The following is a 24,874-nucleotide window of genomic DNA, read 5'->3' as shown; positions in this document are numbered from 1 at the left end:
ACACAGTGGCAGGTTGTTGGCTTGTGAGTGGGTAAGTCAAGCCCTGCCGCAACACACATGTACATCCCAGCAGTGGGATTGCTCAGCCCGAGGGGTGGGCGTTGGTGATTTTGATAGGTGTCGCCAAGCTGCCCAGCATTGGAGGTGTGCTCCTCGGTGCTTGAGGGTGCCCTGGACCTCTGCTCTGGGCTCACGGTGTGTTTCAGACTGGTGGTTTAATTCCCTCTGATCATAAGCTAGGTCTGTGAGCTGCTCAGGTTTCCTTTTCTGTGAACTGTGTTGATAACGTTCGCTCATTTTCTAATGGATTCTTCATCTTTCATGCTTCCTGATCTGTGGGAGCTTGTGTGCAGGGAGGATGATGCTTCAGTGTTGTCAACATTTTCCCCAGTTTTGATTTTCCTTATTGTGTTTCTTGCCATGCAGAAAAATTTAATTTTTATGAAGTTGAATTCATTAATCTTTTCCTTTGTGGCCAATTAATTTTACATCACTATTAGAAAGATCTTCCCTGATTCAAGTTTACGAGAAAATTTTCCTGATATTTCTTCTAAACTTTTATGGATTCCTTAAAAATATATGTATATTACTATATTAGTATGAGTATAAATTTAAAACTTTTGGGCACTAGGAACTTTTCCTGGTGTGAGATGTGGGATCTGACTCTATCCCCTGTGGCGGCTGGTTGTTCCTCACACTTTTGTTGAATGATCGGTTTTTCTCACTGATTTGAAATGGCGTTGGGCATGTGAGGCTCGAGATCCGAGGGGCAGTGGGATACCATGGGATCCCGTGCAGTTGATAGATGTCTGCAGACTCAGACTCACGCCAGCACGTCCATTCCGCTGCTCGGATGTGGACGCTGTGAGGTGCGGTGTGGGAGAGTGGCCGTGCCGGCTTGTCCAAGCACAGTGTATGTGTGTCGGTAAGGCTGCGTGTCGACCTGCTTGGGGAGCTGCAGGGTGTGTGCTGCGTGCAGAGCTCCTCTCTCGGGATGTGTTCTAGTGAAACTGGAGGCCAAGTGATTTTGGTTTGCTGTTTGAGAGCAGGGCACCCGGACTCCGGCTGCGCTGGCTGCTCTGTGCCCACGTTCCAGTTGTGGTTCTGCCTCCTCGCCACCGAGAGGGCAGCGGGGCTGTGGTGCAGCCCCGTCCCCTGGGGGTGGGTCTTCTTTCTTGCATCTTCTCTCCTGGAAGGGTGGTGACAAAGGTCATGGAGTGTGGGGTGTACAGGAGGCGAATTCGTCTGGACTCACGAGCACCTGGCTCCTGGGTGGAACCTGCTCCTGAGGGCCCCTGGGGGCCGGTGTGGATGCTGGATTGCGGGGTGCTGCCCAGAGCCTTCGTCTCAGCTGGGCCCTTGCAAGGCTCTTCCTTGCTCTCTCCCAGCCCCCAAATTGGGTGGGTGCGGTGCAGTTCTGAGCTCAGCGGCCTGTCTGAAGCCCTCTGAGGTGTGCAAGCCGAGGGCTTCCCTCTTCTTCTGCATTTTTCCTCTTTACTGGGCTATAACTGCACATATTTAAAGAGCACATCTGTTGGTTCTGAGATATGTGAACACCTGTGAAACCATCACTGAAATCAAGGTCACAGACACTCCCGTCACACCCAGATGCCCTTGTTGTCTCTCCTTTACCACGTCCCAGGCAGCCTCTGCTGTGTGTCTGTCCTGTGGACTGGTCCGCATTTCCCGGAATTTTCTGTAAACAGAACTGTTCACCGTTTCTGGGCTGCTTTCACTTTCGTAATGACTTTGAGGTTCATCCACGGTTTGTGTGCATCAGGAGTGTTCCTGTTCATTGTTGAGAAGTGCTCCAGCGTATGGATGCTCCACGTCCGTTTATTTGTCTGCGCGTGGACAGCTGGGGTGTTCCCAGGTTGGGGCTATTTTGAGTAAAGCTGCTGTGAACGTCTGTGCACGAGCGTTGTGTGGACGTGTTTTGTTTCTCTTGGTGAACACCTAGGAGTGGAACGGCTGAGCCATGTGGTAGGTGGGCGTTTGCGTGTTAGGGCCCCCCAGAGTGTTCTCCAGAGCAGTTGTGCCGTCTCCCATCCCTGGCAGCAGGCAGAGGCTTCCCGCTCCTCCACCTCCTCCCCCGGACTTTGGGTGGCCAGTCTTCTTGGGTTGGCCATCCCGGTGGGTTATGGTGGTTCTCATCAGGGTTTTAATCTGTGTTTCCGTAGTGACTAGTGGTATTGAGTATCTTTCATGTGCTTATTTGCCATCTGTATATCTTCTCTGGTGAAGTGTCTGTTTAAATAATTTGCCTATCTTCTTACTGGGTTGTTTGTCTTCTTATTGAATTGTACAATGTCTTTACATATTCTGGATACAAGCTCTTGTTGTAAATATTTGTTTCCAATCTGTGGCTTCCCTTTTCATTTTGTTCATGGTGACTTTCAAAAGACATTTAAAAAATGTTGATGAAGATCAATTTATCAGTTTTATTTTTTATGATTTTTTGTGTGTTCTAAGAGTCCTGGGAGTACCCCAGGGTCTCACAGATTTCCTCATGTACTTCCTTGTAAGGTTTCTTAGTAGGGTTTAGATTTAGGTTTGTGATGTATTTTGAGTTAATTTTGGGGTATTGTGTGAGGTGAGGGTTGATGTTCGCCTGTTTTCATGGATGCCCTGTTGATTAGCACCATTTATTGAAAACTTTCCTTTCCCTGTTGAATTGCCTCAGTATCTTTGTCAAATGATTGACCAAAAATATGAGGGTCTCTTTCTGGACTCTCTCCTCTGTTGATCTGTATCTCTTTTCTCCAGTACCAAACCGTCTTGAATATTGCAGCTTAAGAGAAGGCTGAAAATCCACAGGACAAGTCCTCTCACTTTGTTCTTCTCTAGTTGGCTATTCAGTCCTTTGCCTTTCCTCATAAATTTTAGAATCAGTTTGTTAGGTTCTGTAAAAAGTCTTGCTGGAATTTTAATTGAGATTACATTGAATCAATAAGTCAGTCTAGGGGAGCATTGCCAATTTGACAATATTGAGTCTTCCAATCTATGAACATGGTATGTCTTTCCATTTGTTTAAGTCTTTTAAAATATTTCTGGGCAGAATTGTATAGTTTCAGTCGAGGTGTCTGGGGTTTTGTTAGATTTATTTGCGGTATTTCATATTTTGGGGCCCAGGCTTCCTTTGTGGCTCTCCTTCCCTCTGAGCCACCCGGGCCCCTCCTGCCCTGTGTGTGTGCTAACAGTGCTGACTCTGCCCTGGGGAAGTGGAGCCTGCTTCACGTGCCCCTGGCTTCAGCTCCAGGCCTACTCCGCGGGGTGTTTGCCCTCCACGTGGTCTCTCGACCCTCGTCCCTCTCGCCCTCCTGGGCGTGGGGTGGGGTGGTTCCTGCTCTGGCCCGTGGGCTGGGGAGTGAGGAGTGTGGCAGTGGAGCTGCATCAGGGGGCCGCCAGGCATTCTGAGACAGTTGAAGGAATAGAATGATGTTTGCCAAGCTCTTCCAACACCCGTTTCTTTGGCAGACGAGTGTCCCTCCCCCAGATGCCCATGGGGGTCGGGTGGGGGACAGTCATGGCTCAGCTCGTTCTCAGGCACAGCCTGTCTGGGGAGGCAGGTGGGCAGCCCCTCCCCCAACTCACACAAGTGAGTTCTGAGCCATCCTGCCTGACTCCCAGTGTCTCTCCCCTCCCCTGACGCCCCTCACCTGCCCTTGGTCAGCCTGTTTTCTGGGGAGGCTGTGGGTGTCTTTCACTGACAGGGTGGCCCTCTCCTTTGGCCAGCAGGTGCAAGTCCACTCTGGAGTCAGTTTATCCCCAGGAATCCTGCCTATTTAAATTTTGGCTAATGGTGTGAGTAATATTGGGGTAGGTTCCTCATTAAGAAAACAAACTAGCAGAAACTGAAAAGATAACCACAGAATGGAAGAGATTGTTTGCAAATTATGTATCTGGTAAGGATCTAGTATGCAGAACATATAAAGAACTCATATAACTCAACAATAAAAAGACTTGAATAGACATTTCTCTAAAGAAAATATGCAGGTGGTCAGCAAACATGTGAAAGATGCTTGACATTATTGGGCGTTAAGGAAATGCAAACCAAACACAATGAGGTACCACTTCACACCTATGAGAATGACTATTATATTTAAAAAAAAAGGAAAATAATAAATGTAGGCAAGGATGTGGAGCAATTGGAACCCTCCTACATTGCCGATGGGCATGTAAAGTGGCACAGCTGCTGTGAAAACAATTTGGCAGTTTCTCAAAGCATTAAACATAGAATTAGCATATTAACTCAGCTATTCCATTTCCAGGCATATACCCAAGAGAGCTGAAAACATATGTTCAAACAAAGACTTGGACATGAATGTTTGTTGTGGCATTGTTTACAATACCTGTAAAGTGGAAACAACCCAAATGCCCATCGACTGGTGAATGGATAAACAAAATGTGGTACATCCATACAATGGAATATTATTCAGCCATAAAAAGCAATGAAGTTCTGATAAATGCTACACCATGAATGAATCTTGAAACATGATGTTAAGTGAAAGAAGCCAGACATGGAAAGTCCCGTATTGTATGATTTTATTTATATGAAGTGTCTAGAATGGGCAAATCCATAGAGACAGAAAGCAGATTGTGCTTGCTGGGGAGGGGAAAACAGAGAAACAGCCGAATGGGGACAGGGTTTTATTTGGGGTGTGGAAATGTTTTGGAACTTGCTAGAGGTGGCGGTTGTATGACACTGTGGATGTACTAACTGCCACAGAGCGTGCACCTTGACACGGTAAGCTTCATGTTCCGTGCATTATGTCTCAACTTAAAGCAACAGCACCAGCCTCCAGGGTTGGAGCCGCCGCTCCTCTGTGTCCTGTGGCCGAGGCCTCGGACAGTGCGGAGGGCTGTCTGCGGAGTTATGACAGGACGGGTTGTTGAGGGCACGCTTTCAATGTCCTTATAAGTGGACACACAGTAGAAACAGGAGCTTCTGGACAAAAGAGACCCCAGCCCCAAAACGCAGCAGGAGACTGCAGCCCACGGGGCACCAGGGCCGGAAAGGGCTGGGCTGGGAGCCAGGCGGCCCTACTGCAGGGCTTGCCCGTCTCCTCCCATCCCGGGGGCTCCACAGATGCTTTCCCGTGGATGACGTCTAGGAAGGACGCGTAAGCAGAATGGTTCCTGCGAGGTGGGAAACAGGGTCAAATGGAGGGGACCGTCATCCTTGGGGTTAGAGGTCAGATGAGGGAGCTGCTGTGAGGCAGGCGGGGCCTGACCAGCTCTCCCCTCTGCGGGGAGGGGCACAGGGAGCCCTGGCAGGGGGTGCTCCCTTTGTGGGGAGAGCAGGTCTGCTGTGGGGCAAGGGGATGGAGGAGCCAAGGGCCCTGGACCCCGGCACAGCGGCACAGCCCGTGACTTCGGGGCCTTGGAGGGGCAGGCGGGATGGCAACCATGGTGCCCACGGGTCCTCGATTATCCTTGCCTCTGCCCCTCTTAGCCCCACTGTGTAGAGGAGAAACCAAGGCCCAGAGAGGCCACACACACCTCAACCGCAGGGCTGGGAGGCTCAGAGCCTGAGAAGGGCAGGTGTTTGGACACCAAGGAAGCCTGAAAGAAGCTGAGCAAATGCAGCCAGGGCCGGGTGCCGTTCTCCCGCTTCAGGGAAAGTTTCCACAGATAGGTCAAGAAACGTGCTGGAGTCGCACAGCTCGCCCCACTCCCTGTTATCTTGCTGCATGTTCCCTCCTGATAACGAGTGTGATTTCAGTTTCTTCTGTTCATTTATCTTCAGGAATGGGTGGGTTTTAGTCCTTTCCAGCACTTTTTTCCTGGCGGCAGTTCCGTTTTGAAGCTGATTGCTAAGATCACTACAGGGACAGATTTCCACCTGTGGGCCGTTGGCCCTGGTGGAGAAGCCCAAGTCTCACTGTGGCTGTTTCCCCACAGGAGGCCCGCCGTGGGGGCCGAGAAGTCAAACCCTTCCAAGCGGCACCGGGACCGCCTCAACGCTGAGCTGGACCACCTGGCCAGCCTGCTGCCCTTTCCACCCGACATCATCTCTAAGCTGGACAAGCTTTCGGTCCTGCGCCTCAGCGTCAGCTACCTCAGGGTGAAGAGCTTCTTCCAAGGTAGGACTCTCACCTGTGTTCACCCGCCCCCACATAGGTCACACTTGTGCCCACACAGGTCTCACCTGTGTCCAACTGGGTCTCACCTGTGCCCACCTGTGTCAGCTCAGTCTCACCTGTGCCCGGCTGGTCTCACCTGTGTCCAGCTGGGTCTCACCTGTGCCCACCTGTGTCAGCTCAGTCTCACCTGTGCCCAGCTGGTCTCACCTGTGTCCAGCTGGGTCTCACCTGTGCCAGCTCAGTCTTACCTGTGCCTGGCTGGGTCTCACCTGGGTCCCACCCTGTTTTGCTGGGAGGGGCTGGTTTGCACCCCTTGTCCTGGGTGATCATTTGGCAGAGGATTTGCTGGATGTTGACAAGGCAGAGCAGCTTTGGAAGGGGAAGGGGCTGGCCTCCCTCTTCTCAGCCTCACTCGCTCTGGGGGTTTTGAGGCTTCCCCACAACGCTGGGCTCCAGGTAGATCCGCTTCGCAGGGGAGCAAGACCAGGGCTGAGCTCAGGAGCTCAGTTGTGCAGGACAAGTGTGCTCTTCCAGGTTGCGGTATGATGGAGAGGTTGCAAGAGTCATTCGAGATGTGGCGGGTACCAGGACAGATCGAGGGCACGGTCCCCAAACTTGCCTCCAAAAAGCATCCTGTTATAGTTGGAGCCACTGGACTAAGTCCACCCCACCTTCCATATGACCTGTCTGGACAGCTCGGGCCAGACGGGGGACTGCCGGGGGTGGTTTGTCAGTTCGCCCTTCTCCCACTGACACACTCATGCAGAGGGGACCTCCCAGTGGGAGATTGGCAGGGGACTGGTCACTTCCTGGGTCCAGCTGTGCCCAGCTAGGCGGGGGTTGGCTTGAGTTCAGACGGCTGTCCCAGTGTCCACCTGAATGCCTGGTTCTTAACCAGAAGCAGAGTGATCTTCCCACCGTACCGCTGGTCCCACTCCCTGCCCTGATACGGGCAGACCCCCTTCACCTGGCCGGAGCTTTGTGGCCGACTGGCTGACGCCTGTGCTGCAGGTCCGTCAGTCTCGCGGCTCACAACTTGTTTTGACTGTCAGGTTTGGGTGAAACAACAGCCTTGATTTCTCTGTCACACCTTTTCTACCGAGGATTCCAAGGTTTGAATCCCCCTCAAGCTGTATGTTTTAGGAGAAATTCTAAAAACCGAATTCATTTCCACTGTGTAGTTAGAAAAAAGTCAAGCTATAAAAATTGGATCTTAATCTGTGCTTCCTGACTCAGAAGCGGATGAGCTGATTTCATTAAAGCGCCCATAAAAAGTCACCTTCAGGAAGGTCGTGCGCAGGCAGCTCAGCCTCACAGGGTGATGACGGCTGAAACTTCGCTTTCAGTGTTTACTTTAGTGCTGACTCTCATGGATTTTTAAAAGGCAGTGGGTTTATTTTATTTATTTCTTTCATTTTAGCATAGAGCACAGGGCCAGCGCTTCTAAAAACCTTCTGCTCGTACACAAGAGTGGGATTTTCTGCTCTTGAATAGTTGACTTCCAAGGGGAGAGACAGGGGGCTGTGGAGAGGCATAGCGGACCCCCGAAGTGGAGCTGGAGCGGAGCTGGGTTCCCTCCAGGGTGTGCGACCCCAGGATGGAGGGCCAGAGAAGCCCCGGAGTCCTTTTCTTAGGCCTGGTGGTCTGTCAGGCTCACCCTCCCTGAGCAGATGCACCACAGGGTCAGCTCTTTCCCAGAGACTCAACTCGCTGGGTCTGACGACGACCTTGTGGAGTGGAGAGCCAGCGTGCGCAGGTGCCAGGGGTGGGGGGTGGGATCCGGGTCCACCCATGAGTCACGCAGACGGGAGTGCTGATTGGCCACCCAGATGTGCCAGAGGGAGGGGAACAGTCTCCACCCACAAAACTGAGTGGGAGGGAAGGATGGAGCAGCGCAGTTCACTCTCCATGAAAACCTGGGATTGTTCACGTGACAGAGATGCTGTCCCCACTTCTTCATGCACCCTCTGGTCGTGTCTGAGGCTCCTGTCCCTTTGCATTCTCTGTGCTCAGCCTGTGGGACCCAATTCCACACACATCTGCCCTGGAGCCCTGCCCGGTAGATCCCGGCCACCCTGCTTGCCTTGCTAGACAGGTCTGCCTGCCCCCACCATGGGCAGGTCCGGAAGCCCTCACATTGAGGTGGACCCGGAGCATCCACGCAGGATGCCATGCTCCTTAGCACGTCAGAGGTGAAGTGCTCCTTGAGACGTTAATGATCTTGAAACCCAGGACCGATGTGTATACAGTTGTTAAGCTAAATTGTACCAATTTTCCACTTTTACTAGAGAGTTATCCTTCTCTTGATGAGCCCTGTTACGGACTGAATGTTTGTGTACCCCAGTTACACACATCGAGGCCTGACCCCAGTGTGGCTGTGTTTGGAGATGAGGTCTCTAAGGAGGTGATTAAGGTTAAATGAGGTCATCCGGTGGGGCCCTGACCCCAGAAGATTAGTGTCCTGATGGGGGGAGACACCATAAAGCTCTCTGCCTCTCCCCCTGCCTGGTGTAGAGGCGGCATCTCTAAGCTGGGAAAGAGCCCTCACAGGGACTGAGTCTGCCGGCTCCCTGACCATGGACTTGAGAGAAAATAGGTCTCTGTTGTTTAAGCCGCGCGTGTGGTGTTTCCTTAAAGCAGCCGAGCAGCTGAGACAAGCCCTTTGGTGTGGCAGGAGGTGGGGACCTGCCTTCTCTGCTCTGTGTGCAGCGTTGGGTGGACTCGTCCCCACATGGGACATGGCTGTGGGTCGCTACCAGATTCACTGTCGGCAGTTTGCTGCGGGAGCCTCCTTATTCCCCTTCCCCTCCATCACTGACACTTTCCGGAAGATGCTCCCCCTGGGGTCATTTCCAGCAAAGACACACTCATTTTGCATCATTTGAGGGCATCCAGGATTGATAGCTGGCCCAGCCCTTGCTTCCAGCCTCTGAGCCCCAGGACAGGCCTGCACAGTCATCTTGCGGAAAGGTCACTCAATTATTTCACGTGCTTGTTTTATTTTTCCTGCCATCTTGTAATTACTCCCAAAAGATAAATCTGGGCAGGAGGAGGGGCAGCCCTTGCTGGCTCCTCCTTCGTTTACTCACTGGCTCCTGGTACCTGCATCTGCCCAGGACATGTCTACTCGTGGTCAACCAAAAACTGCTCTTTTTCTCTTGCTGCCCCAGCAAACCTCCTTTGAGGGCTGGCTCCCCCTCTGCCCCTGGGAGAACCGGGGCAGGACTTTTCTGGTCCTTCCAGGAGATTCAGCCCCCGGCAGGCTGAGCCTGCTATGGGTATGATCAGTCCAGTGAAACACTTAAAACTCTGGAAGTCTTTCAAGTGTGAACTTTCTCCCACCCTCCCCTGGGGCTCCAGCAGGCGGGAGGCTGGGTCAGGTCCGCTGCTTCTCCCTGTGGTCCTGCAGCTGTGGTTTCTGACTCTTTCACGTGAGAGCGGCAGCAGGGAGAAGAGGTGAGGTTGGGAGCTGCACCACGCAGCCACACTGCCATGAGCTGGCACACAGGCTTGGCAGGGGGTCCATGGGAACTCTTGGGTGTGTTCATGGTTTCTTGAGAGACCATAAACCTGGGGGTCTGCCTGCCTCAGTTGGCCAACACAGGCAATCCATCCTCTCCAGCTGGTCCCTTGTGTGTCCTTCCTCAGCCCAGGTGTCAGTGGGTACCACTAGCCTCTTTTGCCAAGGCCTCTTCTCAGGCCTCCAGGCACCCTCCTGGGAAGACATGAGACATCCCAGGCCCATGTTTGGGTGTTGTCGCCCCACCTGCTCCACAGGAAGTGTGCACCTTCAACCCACCAGTTTGGCAGTGGTACTTCCCAGGTGCAGCACAGCTGCCTACCTGGAGCCGCCGGGTGCAACCTTTGGATTTCTCAAGTGTGGAGAGACATCAGACTTCAGTGCCACCACCAGCCCCAGGAAGCACACAGCAGGCCTTCGCAGGGGTCCTTGTGAAGCCCCTCCCAGCAGGCATGAGGTGAGAAGAGAAAGTGCCTCACTCCTCTCCTAGTGCAGGTGGGGATGTGGGACTCACTGCACAGCCTCTCCAAGGAAGCCCTCCCCCGGCCTTGACCGCTCTCATCTGGTATCTCCTTTGCAACCCTGCCTAGGTCACCTGGAGTCTCACCTTGGGACTCAGGTGTAGTTGGCACCTGTTGTCTTGGGGCTTTGGCCAAAATTCAGACTGAAAGGGTTCCACATTAACAAGCTGTTATAATGCAAGTAAACAGAGGACGCCACGGTGCCCCTCCTGGAATTAGAGGCTAGTGGGGAAGATGTGCTGCCACTGTATAGTCTCTTCCATTTCCAGCAGCACAGCAGATGAGTGGCCAGTCAGTCCTCCTGATATAACAGCCAAAAATGCAAGATAAAATATCCGAGACCTGTCATAATATACCAATGAGCCGGCAGGAAATTAAAGAACACTCAGAGACCAAAAACCAAGAAGCTGAGAACCCAAGAGAACCTTATTAAAGGAAGTTTTAAAGGGTGCACTTCACACAGATGGAAGGAAATTCCAGGTGGAATATTTGAGATGCAAGAAAGAATGGAGAACAAGAAGGTGGTGACTATATGGTAAATCAAAGCAAACACTGATGGTATAATCAATAATAATGATATATTATAAGAACAAAAGAAGAGAAGTTCCTCATCACAGTAGCATATGCATTTAGAGGGGGGACTTGAGTTGAAGAGTTTAGCGGGTCTTGTGTTACTTACCTTTACAGACTGATCAGCTAATTCATAATAAAATAATTATCAGGACAAGAGAAATGGAGTTTAACTTTCAAACTAGTGGAGAGAAAAAAGTGGAACAAGAAAATGTAATCAAAAGGAAAAAGGCAAGAGAAGAGAAAAAAGAAACATGAAAAGGGTGGACCAAATAGAAAGCACAAAGTTCCAAACATGTTGCTAATTACAGTAAACATAAGTGGACGTAACATGCCAAGAGGAGATGAGGACCATTGGAGTGGGTACTGCATCTGTTCACAAAAGGTACAGAAAGGGTGAAAGTGAAAGGACGGGAAAAGATATATTGGAAAAACACAAACTGAAAGAAATATGATGCTGCCATATTCATGTCAAAAAGTTGATTTTGGGGTAAAACCAGTACAGGAGACCATGAGAGAGCGTCCCCACATGAAGATTAAAAAAATTCATCTCATCAAGCAGATAAAATAATTTTAAATTTGTGTGCTTCTAATAATATAACCTCAAAATATAAAACAAATATTGTCAGAACTATCAGGGAAATTACATGAATTCATCATCAGAGAGAAAGATTTTAAGTAATTTTCCCAGTATTTAATAGATCAAATAAATAAAAATCAGTAAAGATTATAGGAGATTTGAACAATGCAAAAAAAGGGTTAATGTAATGGACATACATAAAAAACTATACTCTGGGGCCCAGCCCCGTGGCCAAGTGGTTGAGTTCACATGCTCCACTTTCGTGGCCCAGGGTTTCGCAGATTTGGATCCTGGGCATGGACGTGGCACTCATCAGGCCATGCTGAGGTGGCGTCCCACATAGCACAACCAGAAGGACCTGCAACCAGAATATACAACTGTGTACTGGGGGGCTTTGGAGAGAAGAAGAAGAAGAAGAAAAACGATTGGCAACAGATGTTTGCTCAGGTGCCAATCTTAAAAAAAAAAAAGATCATGTGTACATTTTCTAAAAGAACTATACTCTGAAACTACAGAATTCACATCTTTTCAGGCCCACGTGGAACTTATAAATATATTGAAAACAAATTGGTCAATAAAGCAAGTCTCAATAAATTTCAGAAGACAAAATCATGAAGAATGAATCATAAGACATCAGTGCAATTAAGCTGGAAATCAGTAATGAATAGATGACTTGAAACCCTTATATCTGTAAATAAACACACTTGTAATTAACTCATAGATCAAAGAAGAAAACATGATGGAATTTTGAAAATATTTACAAATCAAAATGTGTGGGATGCAGCTAACACAGTACTTAGAAATAAATGACCTTAAGTGTTTATATAAAAGAAGAAAGCCTGAAAATTAATGAACTAAGCATTCAGTTTAGTAGTCTTAATAAAGAAAAGCAAAATAAACAAGAAGAGAGTCAAAAAATGGAAATAATAAAGGGGAATATCTTGGTGAAATAGAAAAGAAACAGACACTAGGGTTCCTTTAAAAGGATAAAACTTACAAAGATCTGGTGAGACCGAGTAAGGAAAAAAGAGTAAATAGTGTTAGGTATATAAAAGGAGCACAATTATAGATGCTACAGATATTTAAGAGATAATTTGAGGCTATTATGAACAAATTTATGCCAATAAATTTGAAAACATAAATGAATACATTCTAGAAATATAGCTTATTAAAACTGGCTCAAGAAGTGTAAAACCTGCATAGTCATATGACCATGAAAGAAGGTGAATCAGAGCCAGCCCTGAGGGCCTCATGGTTAAGCTTCGAGCTCTCACTGCCTCAGTGGCCCAGGTTCACCTCCTCGTGCTGGAGCCACACCACTTGTCCGTCAGTTGCCATGCTGTGGCGGCGACTCATGTAGAAGAACTAGAAACACTTACAACCAGGATGTACAACCATGCATTGGGGCTTTGAGGAGGGGGGAAGAAGAGGAAGATTGGCAACAGATGTTCGCTCAGGGCGAATCTTTCCCTGCAGAAAGACAGAAGTTGAATCAGTAGTTAAAAATCCTCCCACGGAGAAAATCTAGGCCCAGACAGTTTCAAAGCTATTTCTTGTAAGTATTACAGGAAAAATCATTCCACTCTGTACTGAATCCTGTGGTGTTACATTGGAACTGGAGGTACTGGTGTGAACTCACGTTCTGCTCATACGTGTGATAAGTGTGTGTGTGTTTCCTAGCCTTGTCTGTGGTGGGCTGGGAGCAGTGACACATGGCACAGTGAGCACGACTTCCATGCTGATCTAGCTTTCTAGACACTGTTCACCATGAAAAGGAACCAGGGCTTTCTGGCCTCCTCCAGAGTTGGAGCAGGGAAAGTACAAAACTTGCTCAGCACATTTGTGCTGGAAAGCAAGGCAGTGCTCAGAGTGATGGGGCCTTGTCGTAGGACACAGAGCCATCCCGAAGGGGCTCCCACAGGCCAAGGCTGGGACGTGTTCAGCCTAAAATGAGTAAGGATAGTAATGGATCATAACCCACTGGATAGAATAGGATCCCATAAGTCCACACTGATGTGAATGAATGAATGAATGAATAAGTGAATAGGATTCCGTAAGTCCACACTGATGTGAATGAATGAATGAATGAATAAGTGAATAGTAAGAGAAAGTTCTTCCTCACCATAGACTGCTAACTCATACGGACAGGAGAGAGCATTATCGATGGACGACTGTCGACAGAGGAGGTGGTAATAATTGGTGCAAGAAGCATCAATGGATGCTGAAATCAGTGGATAAAAATGGGGTGAGAAATGGGAGTTTTGTGGTCTTAAACTATCTCCCAACAAAATATATACTAATTACAAAGGGAAAAGACTTAGAGTAGAGAAACCCAGCACACACCATCCTAAGTGATCAAATTTGAGCCCACAATAATGGGATAAAGTGACACCACGTGCCACGCACAGGATGCACGAGAAGAACATGTGGTCACTTTTGTGATGTTCCGGCTGAAGATGAATAACCTTGGACTAATCATGAGGACCCACCAGACAAACCCAGACTGTGGGCAGTCTGCAAAGTAACTTGCTGTAATCTTCAAGGTCAATGGGGAGAGACTGCAGAGCCTTGGCCTTTCTGATGGGAGGGGAGCAGAGCAGCAGGCACATGTGACCCAGGGCCAGAGCCCTGGCTCAGAGGATGCAGGTGGGACTGTCAGTGGAGCTGCAGTGGTCTCTGGGCAGAGGGTGTTTGGGTGCTTTGTGCTGTTCTTACAGCTTTTCTGTAAGCCTCATGTTGTCTCAAAGTAAGACAGAAATGAACAGAAGAGGAACAAAAGGAAACTGAAGCTGGAAAGTCTCTGCGGTGTGAACTGTGGCGGCTCTGAGGGGCTGGAAGGGAGAGAGGGTCCCCAGGGGGGCAGAGGGAGCGAGCAGGGGCATGGCGCCTGCAGTGTGGGGAGCCTGGCGTGCGTGGAAGGCTTGTGAGGCAGGCCACGTGTGAATCTCCTAGGGCACTTGGCATTTTCGCGCACCCAGGCCTCGTGTGGAGAAATAGAAGAATGGCCCGCATTTGCCTCGCCGTGGCTGGGCTTGCGGGCCGGAGGCATGTGGCAGTGGGCTGCCGGGACTGGGATGTAGCGTCGGCAGGACGGGTGCCGTGGAGCTTGAGGAGTGGTCCCCTGCGTCACTTGAGGCTGCTCCCCTGATGGCCCAGCACACCTGCAGTTTCCTTGAGCCTGGTCCTTGCTGGCCCCTCAGTTTTTCCCGGCCTTTCCTCAGCCTCCCTGCACGCTGGCAGCGTCACCACCTGCCGGAGCCCTGACAGAGCCTCTGCCGCCCGCTCTTGTTCTCCTCAGCACTGAGCCGCGTGTCTCCGGTCCTGTCCATCCCATTCTCCGTGGACAGCCCAGTACAGGGGTTGGCAATACGGATGCTGAAGAAATGAATGACTGCAGTAGTGAATGAACAGTCCTGTCCTGTAGGGGCCCATGCACCTGGGCAGCATGGGGCAGGAGGCCCTCCACCCAGTGCTTTCCACTCAGTTCAGTCTGTATCTGTGGACCGTGAATTATCAGACCAAGCCTCTGATGAGAACCGGTCACCTCTGGACACGTGAGTGATTCCTGTGAGGAAATGGAAGGCGGTGACTGACAGGCAACTCCAAGTCGGGGTTGTTAGCAAATTTGAGGTTATGTAACTGGAAGCTTCTTTATAAATTTACTTATAAATTCATTAATTATACACCAATCAGATATGCTCTGACGGCCGAGTGGGCACTACGCCAAAGCATGGGCCGCCGGGCCCCCAGGTGGGTAGCCCGGGACCATCATCAGCCAGGACTGCTACTAAAGATGGTCAGCGTGTCCCCTCTGAGGCTCTGTCCTGTCTGGACTCACCGGGTGCCAGTGTAGGGGTCCTGCTTGCATATCTTTACACCTGCACCCAGAGCAGTTATTAACTGTATAAATATTTGACTTTTTAAAAGTATCAGCACACTATTTTGCAGGGGGCTTGTTTTGTTTTACATCGTGTTTCTTGAACCCTGGACGTGGCCTGGCGTACTTTCCTTCTGTTGTACTGAAACTGGACAAAAACGCCAAATAGTTGGCTTGTTCCAGATGTTCCACATCACAAAGGGAATATGGATCCACAATGCGTATAAATAGTATTCCTTTTTCTTTTTCTTCCCAGAGAGCTGTTTCTGGTTGCCTCTTGCCTGTGACATGGGGATTAGAGGAAAGGGCGCCTTGCCTCTGCAGGGGTCTGTGTGACCCAAGTTACTGCATGGCCCTCTTGGCACCTGAGATGAGTGACCTCACACAGTGGCTGGAAACGCCTTCTCTTGACCAGAGAGACACACACGCAGCCGCCACTTCCCCATCATCACTGGCTCTGAGGAAATGCAGTTTTTGTGGCTCTTTTGAGCAGTATTGACATGTGACATCTCCAAAGCTCACTGGTGCATTTTGGAGGATACAGAAATTCTCTCGATAGATAATCAACAACTTGATGCAATATTCATCTTGGAATGAGCTCTCATTTCCGAAATGCAGTGCTTGCGTGAAATGAGCGTATATTTACACCCCTGATGGGTTTTCTTGCCCACGGGAACTTGGGGCCTTGAACAGCAGTGTAATCTTTCTCTCCACCCCTCTAGCTGTAAGGGTGTTGGAAGGACACACACCTACCCCAGTATCCACCTGCCACGGCCCTCTCCTCCCCTGAGTGCACGGCACATGCTGTTCAATACACCCCGCCTACACGGTGTGTCGGAAGCATCCTGCCAAAGGAATCAGACTCACCCGTTCATTGTCCTAACCCCAACACATTGTGTTCACACACACTGAATGTTCACACACACCCAGTGCTGACACAACCCTCACACACAGTGTTCACATCCCCTCACACGCACAGCGTTTGCACACACCCTCACCCACACAATGTTCACACAACCCTCACACAGTGTTCACATCCCCTCACACACAGCATTTGCACACACCCTCACACACACAGTGTTCACATCCCCTCACATGCACAGCGTTCACACATACCCTGCTGTTTACTCCCCCTCCACCCACCCATCTGCCTACTGTCTTACCTGTTGGGCCCACCTGGCTGGCTAATACAAGGATTAGGGGATGTAATGCCCACCTGTGGCGAGCCCCACCATGGGGGTCCCTGTGTGTGGTTGTGTAATTAGCCTTCTGAGTCACAGGAGGGGCCCCTGCCTGAGGAGGGCAGGGTGGTGGGGCTGCCAGCCACGGGGGCAGTGGGGGTGTGGCTAGGAGGGCAGAAGGCCAGGGAGGGGGAGGCCTCTGGCTCGCTCCCTCTTCCCCCGCCACCCCGGGCTGTCCCTCTGGAGTCTCCTCTGGGCCAGGCCTGGGTATGTATATTTGATGTTCATCTTCCAAACACAAAACAAGGAGTTTATCTTTCACTTCTTGAAAAGTGAAAGGAGGAATAGTTTGAATGTTTGAAAGCTGTGAGGTGGAAGTCCACTAATTTGATGTCAAAATTGCAGAGGGGTTTGTAGACACAGTTGGGATGGGGAGCAGGGATCAGAGGTGGAGCACTTGGCCCCTCTGTGGAGCTTACCACCCTCCTGCGTGCCTCGCTCGCCTGGGACACCTTCCATCTCTCCCCCGACACTCCCTCCCCTGGAGCACCCTCCCACCATCTCTCCCTCCACCCTTCCATCCCTCCCCCGACACTCCCTCCCCTGGAGCACCCTCCCACCATCTCTCCCTCCACCCTTCCATCCCTCCCCTGACACTCCCTCCCCTGGAGCACCCTCCCACCATCTCTCCCTCCACCCTTCCATCCCTCCCTCCCCTCCCTCACCTGGAACACCCTCCCTCCATCCCTCCCTCCATTCCCCCTTCCACCCTCCCTCCCCTGCTCCCCTGGAGCACCCTCCCACCATCTCTCCCTCCACCCTTCCATCCCTCCCTCCCCTCCCTCCCCTGGAGCACCCTCCCACCATCTCTCCCTCCATCCTTCCATCCCTCCCTCCCCTCCCTCACCTGGAACACCCTCCCTCCATCCCTCCCTCCATTCCCCCTTCCACCCTCCCTCCCCCGCTCCCCTGGAGTACCCTCCCACCAGCCCTCCCTCCATCCCTCCTTTCATCTCTCCTTCCATCCCTCCCTCCCCTGGAGCACCTGGTCTCTCTCCCTCCTCTGAAGCCCCTCCCTCTCTTCCCTGGAGTGCCGCCTGCCCTCCCTGCCAGGCCCTGGTCATTTGCTCCCCTTAGTCCAACTGTACTGCGCTGTATGGGACCCACAAAGATGCTCGGGTGTCATGGAGAGTGGGTGTCAGGAGAGGTGGGCAGGCTCCTCAGGGTGTCATCAACTCCTGGACTCGGGTGGCCTCTGGGCTCCTGGAGAAGTGTCTCCAGGGTCACCCAGAGGAGGGCCTGGCACTGGGAGCAAATGAGTGATCAGCTGAAGCGGCTGGCCTCTGGTGGATCCTTCATGACCTGGACCTCTCAGTCTCAGGTGGCAGCCCAGCCCCCCCGGTGGCGTGAGGAGGGGGGCGCCCAAGGGAAGGTGTACACACTCCCATCCAGTGCACAGGCCTCCTGGTGGAGGAGAGACCGGAGGACTCCCCCATCCCTGCCTCTGGATGGTGCTGTGATGCCCAGAAGGTGGCACCCACTTTGCTTCCAGTTCAGGTGAAGCCAACTCTTCAGCAGTCAGGACAGGTGAGCCAGGACAGGTGAGGCCAGGATGTGGGATGCACTGGATGTGGATGCATGGGGCTGTCCAGGGGTTTGGGTACAGGACTTCTGCCATCCAGTGTGACTGAGAGAGAAACCAAGGGCCCCAGAGGAGGCTGGACTGAAACCCTGATTCTGGCCAGATGCAGTTCCTGGAGTGGACAGGTGCACATCCACAGACTTGACTTGACTTGAAAGACACGGCATGTGGTCCTGTGGTCTAACCTGGACACTCTGGTAACCGCCTGTCTTAGCCAATGTGGTGCTGTAACCAGGTGCCACAGGTGGGCTGATAAACCCCAGGCATTTGTTCTCATGTCTGGAGGCTGGGGTCCAGGATCAGGCGCCAGCACCGTCAGGCTCTGTGAGGGCCTCCTCTGGGCTGCAGATGGCCACCCTCGCCTGTGTCCTCTTGGGGCGGAAGGGGCGAGGGAGCTCTCTGGCCTCTTTTTATAAGGGCGCTAACCCCATTCCTGAGGGCTCCACCCTTATGACCTATCACCTCCTAACACCATCACCTTGGGGGTAGGATTTCAATGTTTGAATTTGGGGGGATGCAGACATCAGTCCATTTTTAACACTGCCTCGCTGTGGGCAGTGCTGAGCTAGCAGCTATAGGGCATGGGAAGCAGTGCATGAGGACACTCACTGCCGAGGCACCTGCTGCCGGGCCCCACGAAGCAGGGCAGGGGTGTGGCCTTCTTGCACCCTCACAACAGCCCCACCCCATCTCACAGGGAAGCTGAGGCTCCCAGGACCCCCGTCTGCTAAGCATGACTCCTAGGGGGTCTGGGCTGAACGAGAAGTAGGCAGAAACAGGAGGCAGTCTGCTTCTTGGGGTCCCCGGGCTCCAAGCCCACTCGTTCCCCCTCTACCCCTGACCCCACACAGTGCGGAAGAGCAGAGCAGAGCTGTGGTCACTCTAGCTGCCTACAGAGGGGCATGCAGGCCAGTGTGGATGCGGCTCTGAACTGGGAGGGTGTGGGGCAGAAGGCTGAGCCTGTGGGCCAGCACGCTGCTGGACCAGGCTGGAGGAGGGAACCAGTCGGATGAGACCTGTGGGTGCTGCCCAGAGCATGGAGGTTGGGACAGTGTGGAGCCCTGGGGTTCTCGGCTCAACATTGAAATGCTGACAGGTTTTACCAGGCATGTGTTCTGCTCCAAAAAGGGGCCGGTCTGTGGATGTGCACCTGTCCACTCCAGGAACTGCATCTGGCCAGAATCAGGGTTTCAGTCCAGCCTCCTCTGGGGCCCTTGGTTTCTCTCTCAGTCACACTGGATGGCAGAAGTCCTGTACCCAAACCCCTGGACAGCCCCATGCATCCACATCCAGTGCATCCCACATCCTGGCCTCACCTGTCCTGGCTCACCTGTCCTGACTGCTGAAGAGTTGGCTTCACCTGAACTGGAAGCAAAGTGGGTGCCACCTTCTGGGCATCACAGCACCATCCAGAGGCAGGGATGGGGGAGTCCTCCGGTCTCTCCTCCACCAGGAGCACTTGGCATCTCTCATTGGCCACATGGCTGCATGTGTGGCATCTTCACAGGGACATCCACTGTCTCCTTGATAATTCTTCAACCTCTCTCTGATCCAAACCAACCTTTTCAGGGATGCAAGAAATCATGAAGTGGGAGAAAGGCTGGTTCTGGTTAATTCTACATCTAGTTGGTGGTGAGCTTGGACTGGGCAGTGAGAATCTCAAGTGTGGCTGAAGTTCTGGGGGCTGTTGGGCGACTCAGTGAGGGAGGGAGCTGTAAGGACAGAGGCCGGCCCAGGCTTCTGTGAGGATTCAGGGTGAGTTGCGTGAGCCGGGGAGTCCTGAACATTTCTCCAAGTGGGCAGTCCCAGCCTCTTCTTCCTGCCATGCGGCTCTGGGCTGTCTGATAGAATCAGATGCCAAATGCCAGCCCAGGCTCTACCCAGGGTGAGGACCACTTCTGCGGGACCAGGGGTCTTCGAGGCCCCCTAACCTCTCACCTGCCCCTCAGAGGCCAGGCTGGGGTGGAGGAGGACTGGGGTGGGGCCAATCCTGGTGGCTTGGCCTCCTCTCTGCATACAGGGCAGGGCCAGCAGGTGGGGACAGTGGGTCACGAGGGGCCCGGGGCGCTTGGACGTGGATGGGCCTCTCAATCCCCGCCTGGCCTTGCAGGGAGCTCCTTGTGCCCTGGGCCTTGGGGCACCTCTTGTCTCTGGAATGTCCCTCCTTGCCACCTCCTCACCAAGCCATGGGGGACCACCGAGACTCTCTCCACACCTTCACCAACTCCCCAAAAGGACACCCCCGTACCTGCTCCTTGCCAGCCTTTCTCCCTGACCTGTTACCACAAAAAATCAGGTACAGATCAAAGGGTGGACACCAGGAACCACAGAGGTGGGCTTGTCCCTGTCACAGAGGAGACCTGGCACAGAGAGGCCCAGGGCACGCCCCGTGGTGGGGCTGTGTCTGACTGCAGGGGCCTCCCAGAGGTGGCGGCCCCTCCCACTGCCCTCTCCAGTGGGCTCCCTCCCAGGTCAGACACTCAGTGAGAGGAGTAGGAGTCCAGGGAGAAGGGAGGAGGGTACCCCAGGAGAAAACCCTGAGACTGCAGCAGACTCAGTGTAGAGCTGAGGGAGAGCTGCTGGAGGGGCCCTGGGGGCTCCTCTGCCTCCTGAGATGCCCCCCCCATGGCCCTGTGGCTGTGTCATCGCCTTCATCCACGGGTAAGAGGAATGACCTGGTGAGCCCCCAGACCCTGGCTGTGCGCCCCACTCTACTGGAGTTGGTCACCCGTTTCAGCATCCTGAGACCCCTGAATTGAGGGACCTGGGAATTGAGGGGGCCGGCGCCTTCAGCTCAGATGGATTTTCCGGAAAGCCGCCCCCACCGCTGCTCGGCCCTGCAGGACGGTCTCCCGGCGCGTTCGGTTTCCCCGGCTTGCCACAGGCCTGGGGGTGGGGCACGCCGGCCGCCCTGCTCGCACGCGAGGCCCTGGCCAGGGTCCAGGCGGCTGTCACTGCGGCTGAGGCCCCATCGCGTGACAGGAGCCCCGCCGGGCGTGCCCGCCGGAATGCGGCTGCGGAGGAGGGAAGTGGGGGTGCGGGGGCACGCGATGCTGGGGCGCCAGTGTCCGGGTGCAGGGACCTGTCGGGGAGGGGAGAGAAGTTAAAAGGGGGTCCAGGGACACGATGCTGGGGGGCGGGTGTCTGGGTGCAGACGGGAGAGAAGTTAGGAGGGGCTGCCCCCGCCTTGTACCTCCAGTAAGTGCGGGCGGGGCGTGCCCGGCGCCTCCCGCCCACCAGCGCTGCCCCTGCGTGGGCCGCGCATCTGAGAGCGAACAGTGCGCATCACAGGGGTTGGGGCAGCGTCCACGGTCACATCACCCCCCGTCGCAGTCTCACAGGCATCGGCTCAGCATCCCCCGCCCACAGGATCTGCAGGGGGCGAGGACAGGAAGGCGGGGACAGTGCAGCCCCAACCACCCCCCTTCCCTCAATTCCAGGACGTGTTGGGGGCTTGGGGTGGGGAGCCGGCTGGAGCTGGGGCGGGAATGGGCGACCTCTGCAATGGAGTTTGCTGGGCGGGGAGCCTTGGTGGTCTGGGTCTGTGGGCAGGCAACCCCGAGTGCATCGAGGTGGGGGGCCTGCCCCTGACCCCCGGCATCGCTGCTGTGCTTCGCTGAGCCCCATATCCCCCTCAGGCGCTGCTCAGGTTCCGGCCCCCTCCCACCCGGTCCAGCGCCGTGCCCTGTGGAGACAGCAGCAGGGCAGGACCCTCGGGTTGGGGGGGAAGCCGGCCTGGCCCCTGTGACGTCACTGTGGGGCTGCAGGGGGGGTTTGGAGGGGGAGAGGGGGGAGAGGGAAGGGGGGGAGTGGAGGACATGACTGTGCCAGAGGCTCACAGGTCCGTGCTTTTCTCCTGTATCTCACTCAGCCTCCAGGAGCTCAGGACCCTGTGGGGCCCTCTGTCAGCACCCCCTCAGCCTTTGGGACACTCTGAGACCGGAAAGTTCCGGGGCCTGGTGCCCTTGCTTCCCCTGGTCTGTTTGCGGCTCCTGCACTCTGGGAAGAGAGAGCTTCCCTCCACCTCTGAATATAGGGAGTGCAGCACGAAAGGGATTGAAAGTAACCCTCTACTTGTCCCGCTTGTGACTGCTCCCGGCTCAGCTCCACTGTCTTGAAAACCAGGAATGGGGGGTGGTTTCCCTAGGAGGGCAGGGTGCCCCTCTCCGGGGATCCCAGGAGTGACGTTCCTGCCTCCTGGAATGCACCTGCCTTCCGCCTGGAGGGAGGCAGCAGGCCCACTGGTCAGGGAACATCACCTGCTGTCTCATCCCTAGCCCACGGCTCTCACAGGTGCTCTGGCCACTGCCCTTGGGCCCTCTGACCCATGGTTGCACTGAGGTCACCTGGAGCTTCAGTTCTCGGATTCCAGAAACAAGGGGAAGTTGTGAAGCACGCCCCACCCTCAGCCCTCCACAGGCGAGGCAGTGAGGCCCCCTTGCCCCCGTCCTCTCAGCAGCCCCTGGGTTGATTCCCGGGTGCTGACGAGGACACTGTAAGAGGCATTGGGGGTCCCACAACCAGTGCTGCAAGCTGGCATGTGAACGTCTGTCTGTCTGACCTGCACGTCTGTGTGTCTGAGCTCTTCAGCCCAGTGTGGAGATGAAGCCAGCCTGGGTGTGGGGATGGAGAGGTGCCAGGAAAACCCCTTCTTCAGGGGGCTGTCGGCATCTCAGGGCAGGTGGCTGTGCGGGCCTTCCTCCTTCTCCAGCATCAGCGCAGTAGTGGGCACCCTGGGGTGTGGGCTGCTCCATACGGGAAGCGGGGAGTTGACGGGCGGCTCCAGGACGGACAGACAGGTGTGGTCAGGGTGGGCAGGACTCCCAGGGGCCTTAAGACTCACCCAGACCCACAACGCTGTGATTGGAGACCCACCTGCACATGGGTCTCTGAAGAGACGCTGTGGGGACCCCTGGGGGTTCCCCGAGGCCTGGCAGGTTCTGAGGGGCTTGTGGGAGGGGCAGAGGGCAGTTTCAGGGAGCTCTGTGGGCTCATCTCCCGAATGTCACACACGGGGCTCTCCCCTGTTGCCCCGCCCCACCCACCCTGGGAGGCCGAGCTGCCCCAGTGCGTCCGTTCAGGTGGCGAGGAGATCACACATCAGCGTGGAACTCGGCTTTGCCCGCAAAGGGTGGCAGCCAAGAACCGTGGGCTGAGAGCTGGGGAGACACGAGGCAAGTGTGACTGTGCCCGGGAGCCTGCTCACGTGCCTTGTTTTCTGACAGCCCTGCAGGAGAAGTGCCCGTGGCAGCCGGCGGCTGGTGCCCCCTTGCCAGGAGACGGCGGTCTGCACGAAGGGTCCTCGGTGCTGGAGGGACGGCTGCTGCTGGAGGTGAGCCCCCCTTGCCCTGCGAGCACCCAGTGTGGGGTGTGCAGGCCACCCCCCGTCTTTGAGCCCTTTGATTGTGACTGTTTATGTGCACTAGGAGTTCAGGCTCTAAGAAGCATTGAGGGAGGGGACAGGACTGCCCTGGGTGGGACAGCAGGTACTCCCGGTGAAGTCCAGCAGGTTGGGACATAGAGAGCCAGCTGATGACCCCCAGGCCCACGGGGTTCAGATCTGAAATTTGTTTTTCATTCTGCATTTTCTGGTTTTACTTGTCAGTAGGAGAAGGTAATAAAAAATTAAGCAAGGTTTTTTTTTTCAAATTGAAAACAGAAAATTGTGCATTAAGCTTCTCAGGGTCTGGCGGGCTTGCCTGGCCCATGGGTTTGTTGACATCACACATGCTGGATGTCACCAGCTGGGTTGGCTTTTGCACCTGAGACAAATACCCCACCCCTGGGACTCTGAACTGCTTCCCCTGACCTCTCTTGTGGGCCTGTGACCTGGCGACACGGGACAGCTGTGGGTCAGTGTGTTAAGCAAGATAAGACGGCCAAGTAGAGCTTTCTGGTTGATCAAGTTGCTGTTTCACAAAGTGAGGGTTTGCTGCCAAGAGACCCCGAGATGCAGGCCATCCGAGGGTGGGAGGCGGAGGGAGAGGAGCCTCTGTCAGCTGCTCGTAACCAGCAGCCGAGGCCCTCTGACTGCACAGCAGCCCCTGCAGACGGCTTCTCTGCACCCCAGCCTGCTCCCTGGCAGCCAGAGGACCTGTCCCAGGCAGATCCTGAAGGGAAGCCCCAGTCCTGGCTGCTGCCAGCCTGTCTGTCCCTCGTGGCCGGCCCCCTGCAGGGCCCCTTCCCTGCCTCGTGCCCAATGACTGGAATTATCTCAGTGTCTCCTCTACGTACCCCTCGCACCTGCACCCCTGAGGGCTGCCCCTCCCGCTCAGCCCAGGGCCCTCCCTCGCTGCTCGGCTCCATCCTCTTGGCTGCTTCCTTGGTGCGCCTGTTCACGGGGTCCTGCACGTTCAGTTGTTCAACCAGCGTGACCCTCTGATCATCTCAGGCCTTGAAATCTGTCACCGTCTCTGGTCTGCACTCTCTGTGCTGCCCACACTGGGTCTCATGGTGACGGCAGGAGAGGGACTGCTGAGCCCACCAGCGAGCAGACCCCCTCCCCCTCTTCACTTGCAACTTTTTATTAGAAATTTTGAACCTTACAAAGAAGAGAGGATGGAGTAATGATCTCCAGGGACCAGTGGCCCTGCCTCGCAGTAGTGAGCTTTGGCCAACTTGTTCCTCCTCTCGTCCCTCTCCCCACCCTGCCTCTGCCTTCACCAGGCCCCCCCTCACCCCCAAATCCCCCTGCCCCCCAGTGCTTGTCTTGCTTCAGTCGTCTCAGGTCCCCAGTTCCCCTTGCCCCGTGACTTCTTGTCCCTCTGACTCCCTTGACTCATGCTGCACCTTTTCATCCGTTGTCTGTGACCTGCGCCCAGCTCTTTGAGCCCACCCATTTCTGAGCACCTAGGTGGGTGGCCAAGCACAGTGGGGCCCCGTAAGAGTGACAGGTGG

At 54.1% G+C, this 24,874-nt stretch overlaps 1 protein-coding gene across 2 annotated transcripts in view; it reads left to right on the top strand.

Moving 5' to 3' along the window:
• AHRR (aryl hydrocarbon receptor repressor) overlaps positions 1 to 24,874 on the top strand; it is an 82,500-nt gene that overhangs the window by 11,156 nt on the left and 46,470 nt on the right. For both annotated transcript variants that reach the window (XM_070587311.1, XM_070587312.1), the window contains exons 3-4: positions 5,905 to 6,086; positions 23,203 to 23,309. In XM_070587311.1, the coding sequence (XP_070443412.1) occupies positions 5,905 to 6,086; positions 23,203 to 23,309 (289 nt within the window). The remainder of the gene's footprint in view (positions 1 to 5,904; positions 6,087 to 23,202; positions 23,310 to 24,874) is intronic.

Source organism: Equus przewalskii, chromosome 20 (genome assembly GCF_037783145.1).
Source record: "Equus przewalskii isolate Varuska chromosome 20, EquPr2, whole genome shotgun sequence".
Taxonomy (NCBI): domain Eukaryota; kingdom Metazoa; phylum Chordata; class Mammalia; order Perissodactyla; family Equidae; genus Equus; species Equus przewalskii.
Note: the sequence above shows the minus strand (reverse complement) of the source record. Positions and strands in the feature narration are given on the sequence as shown.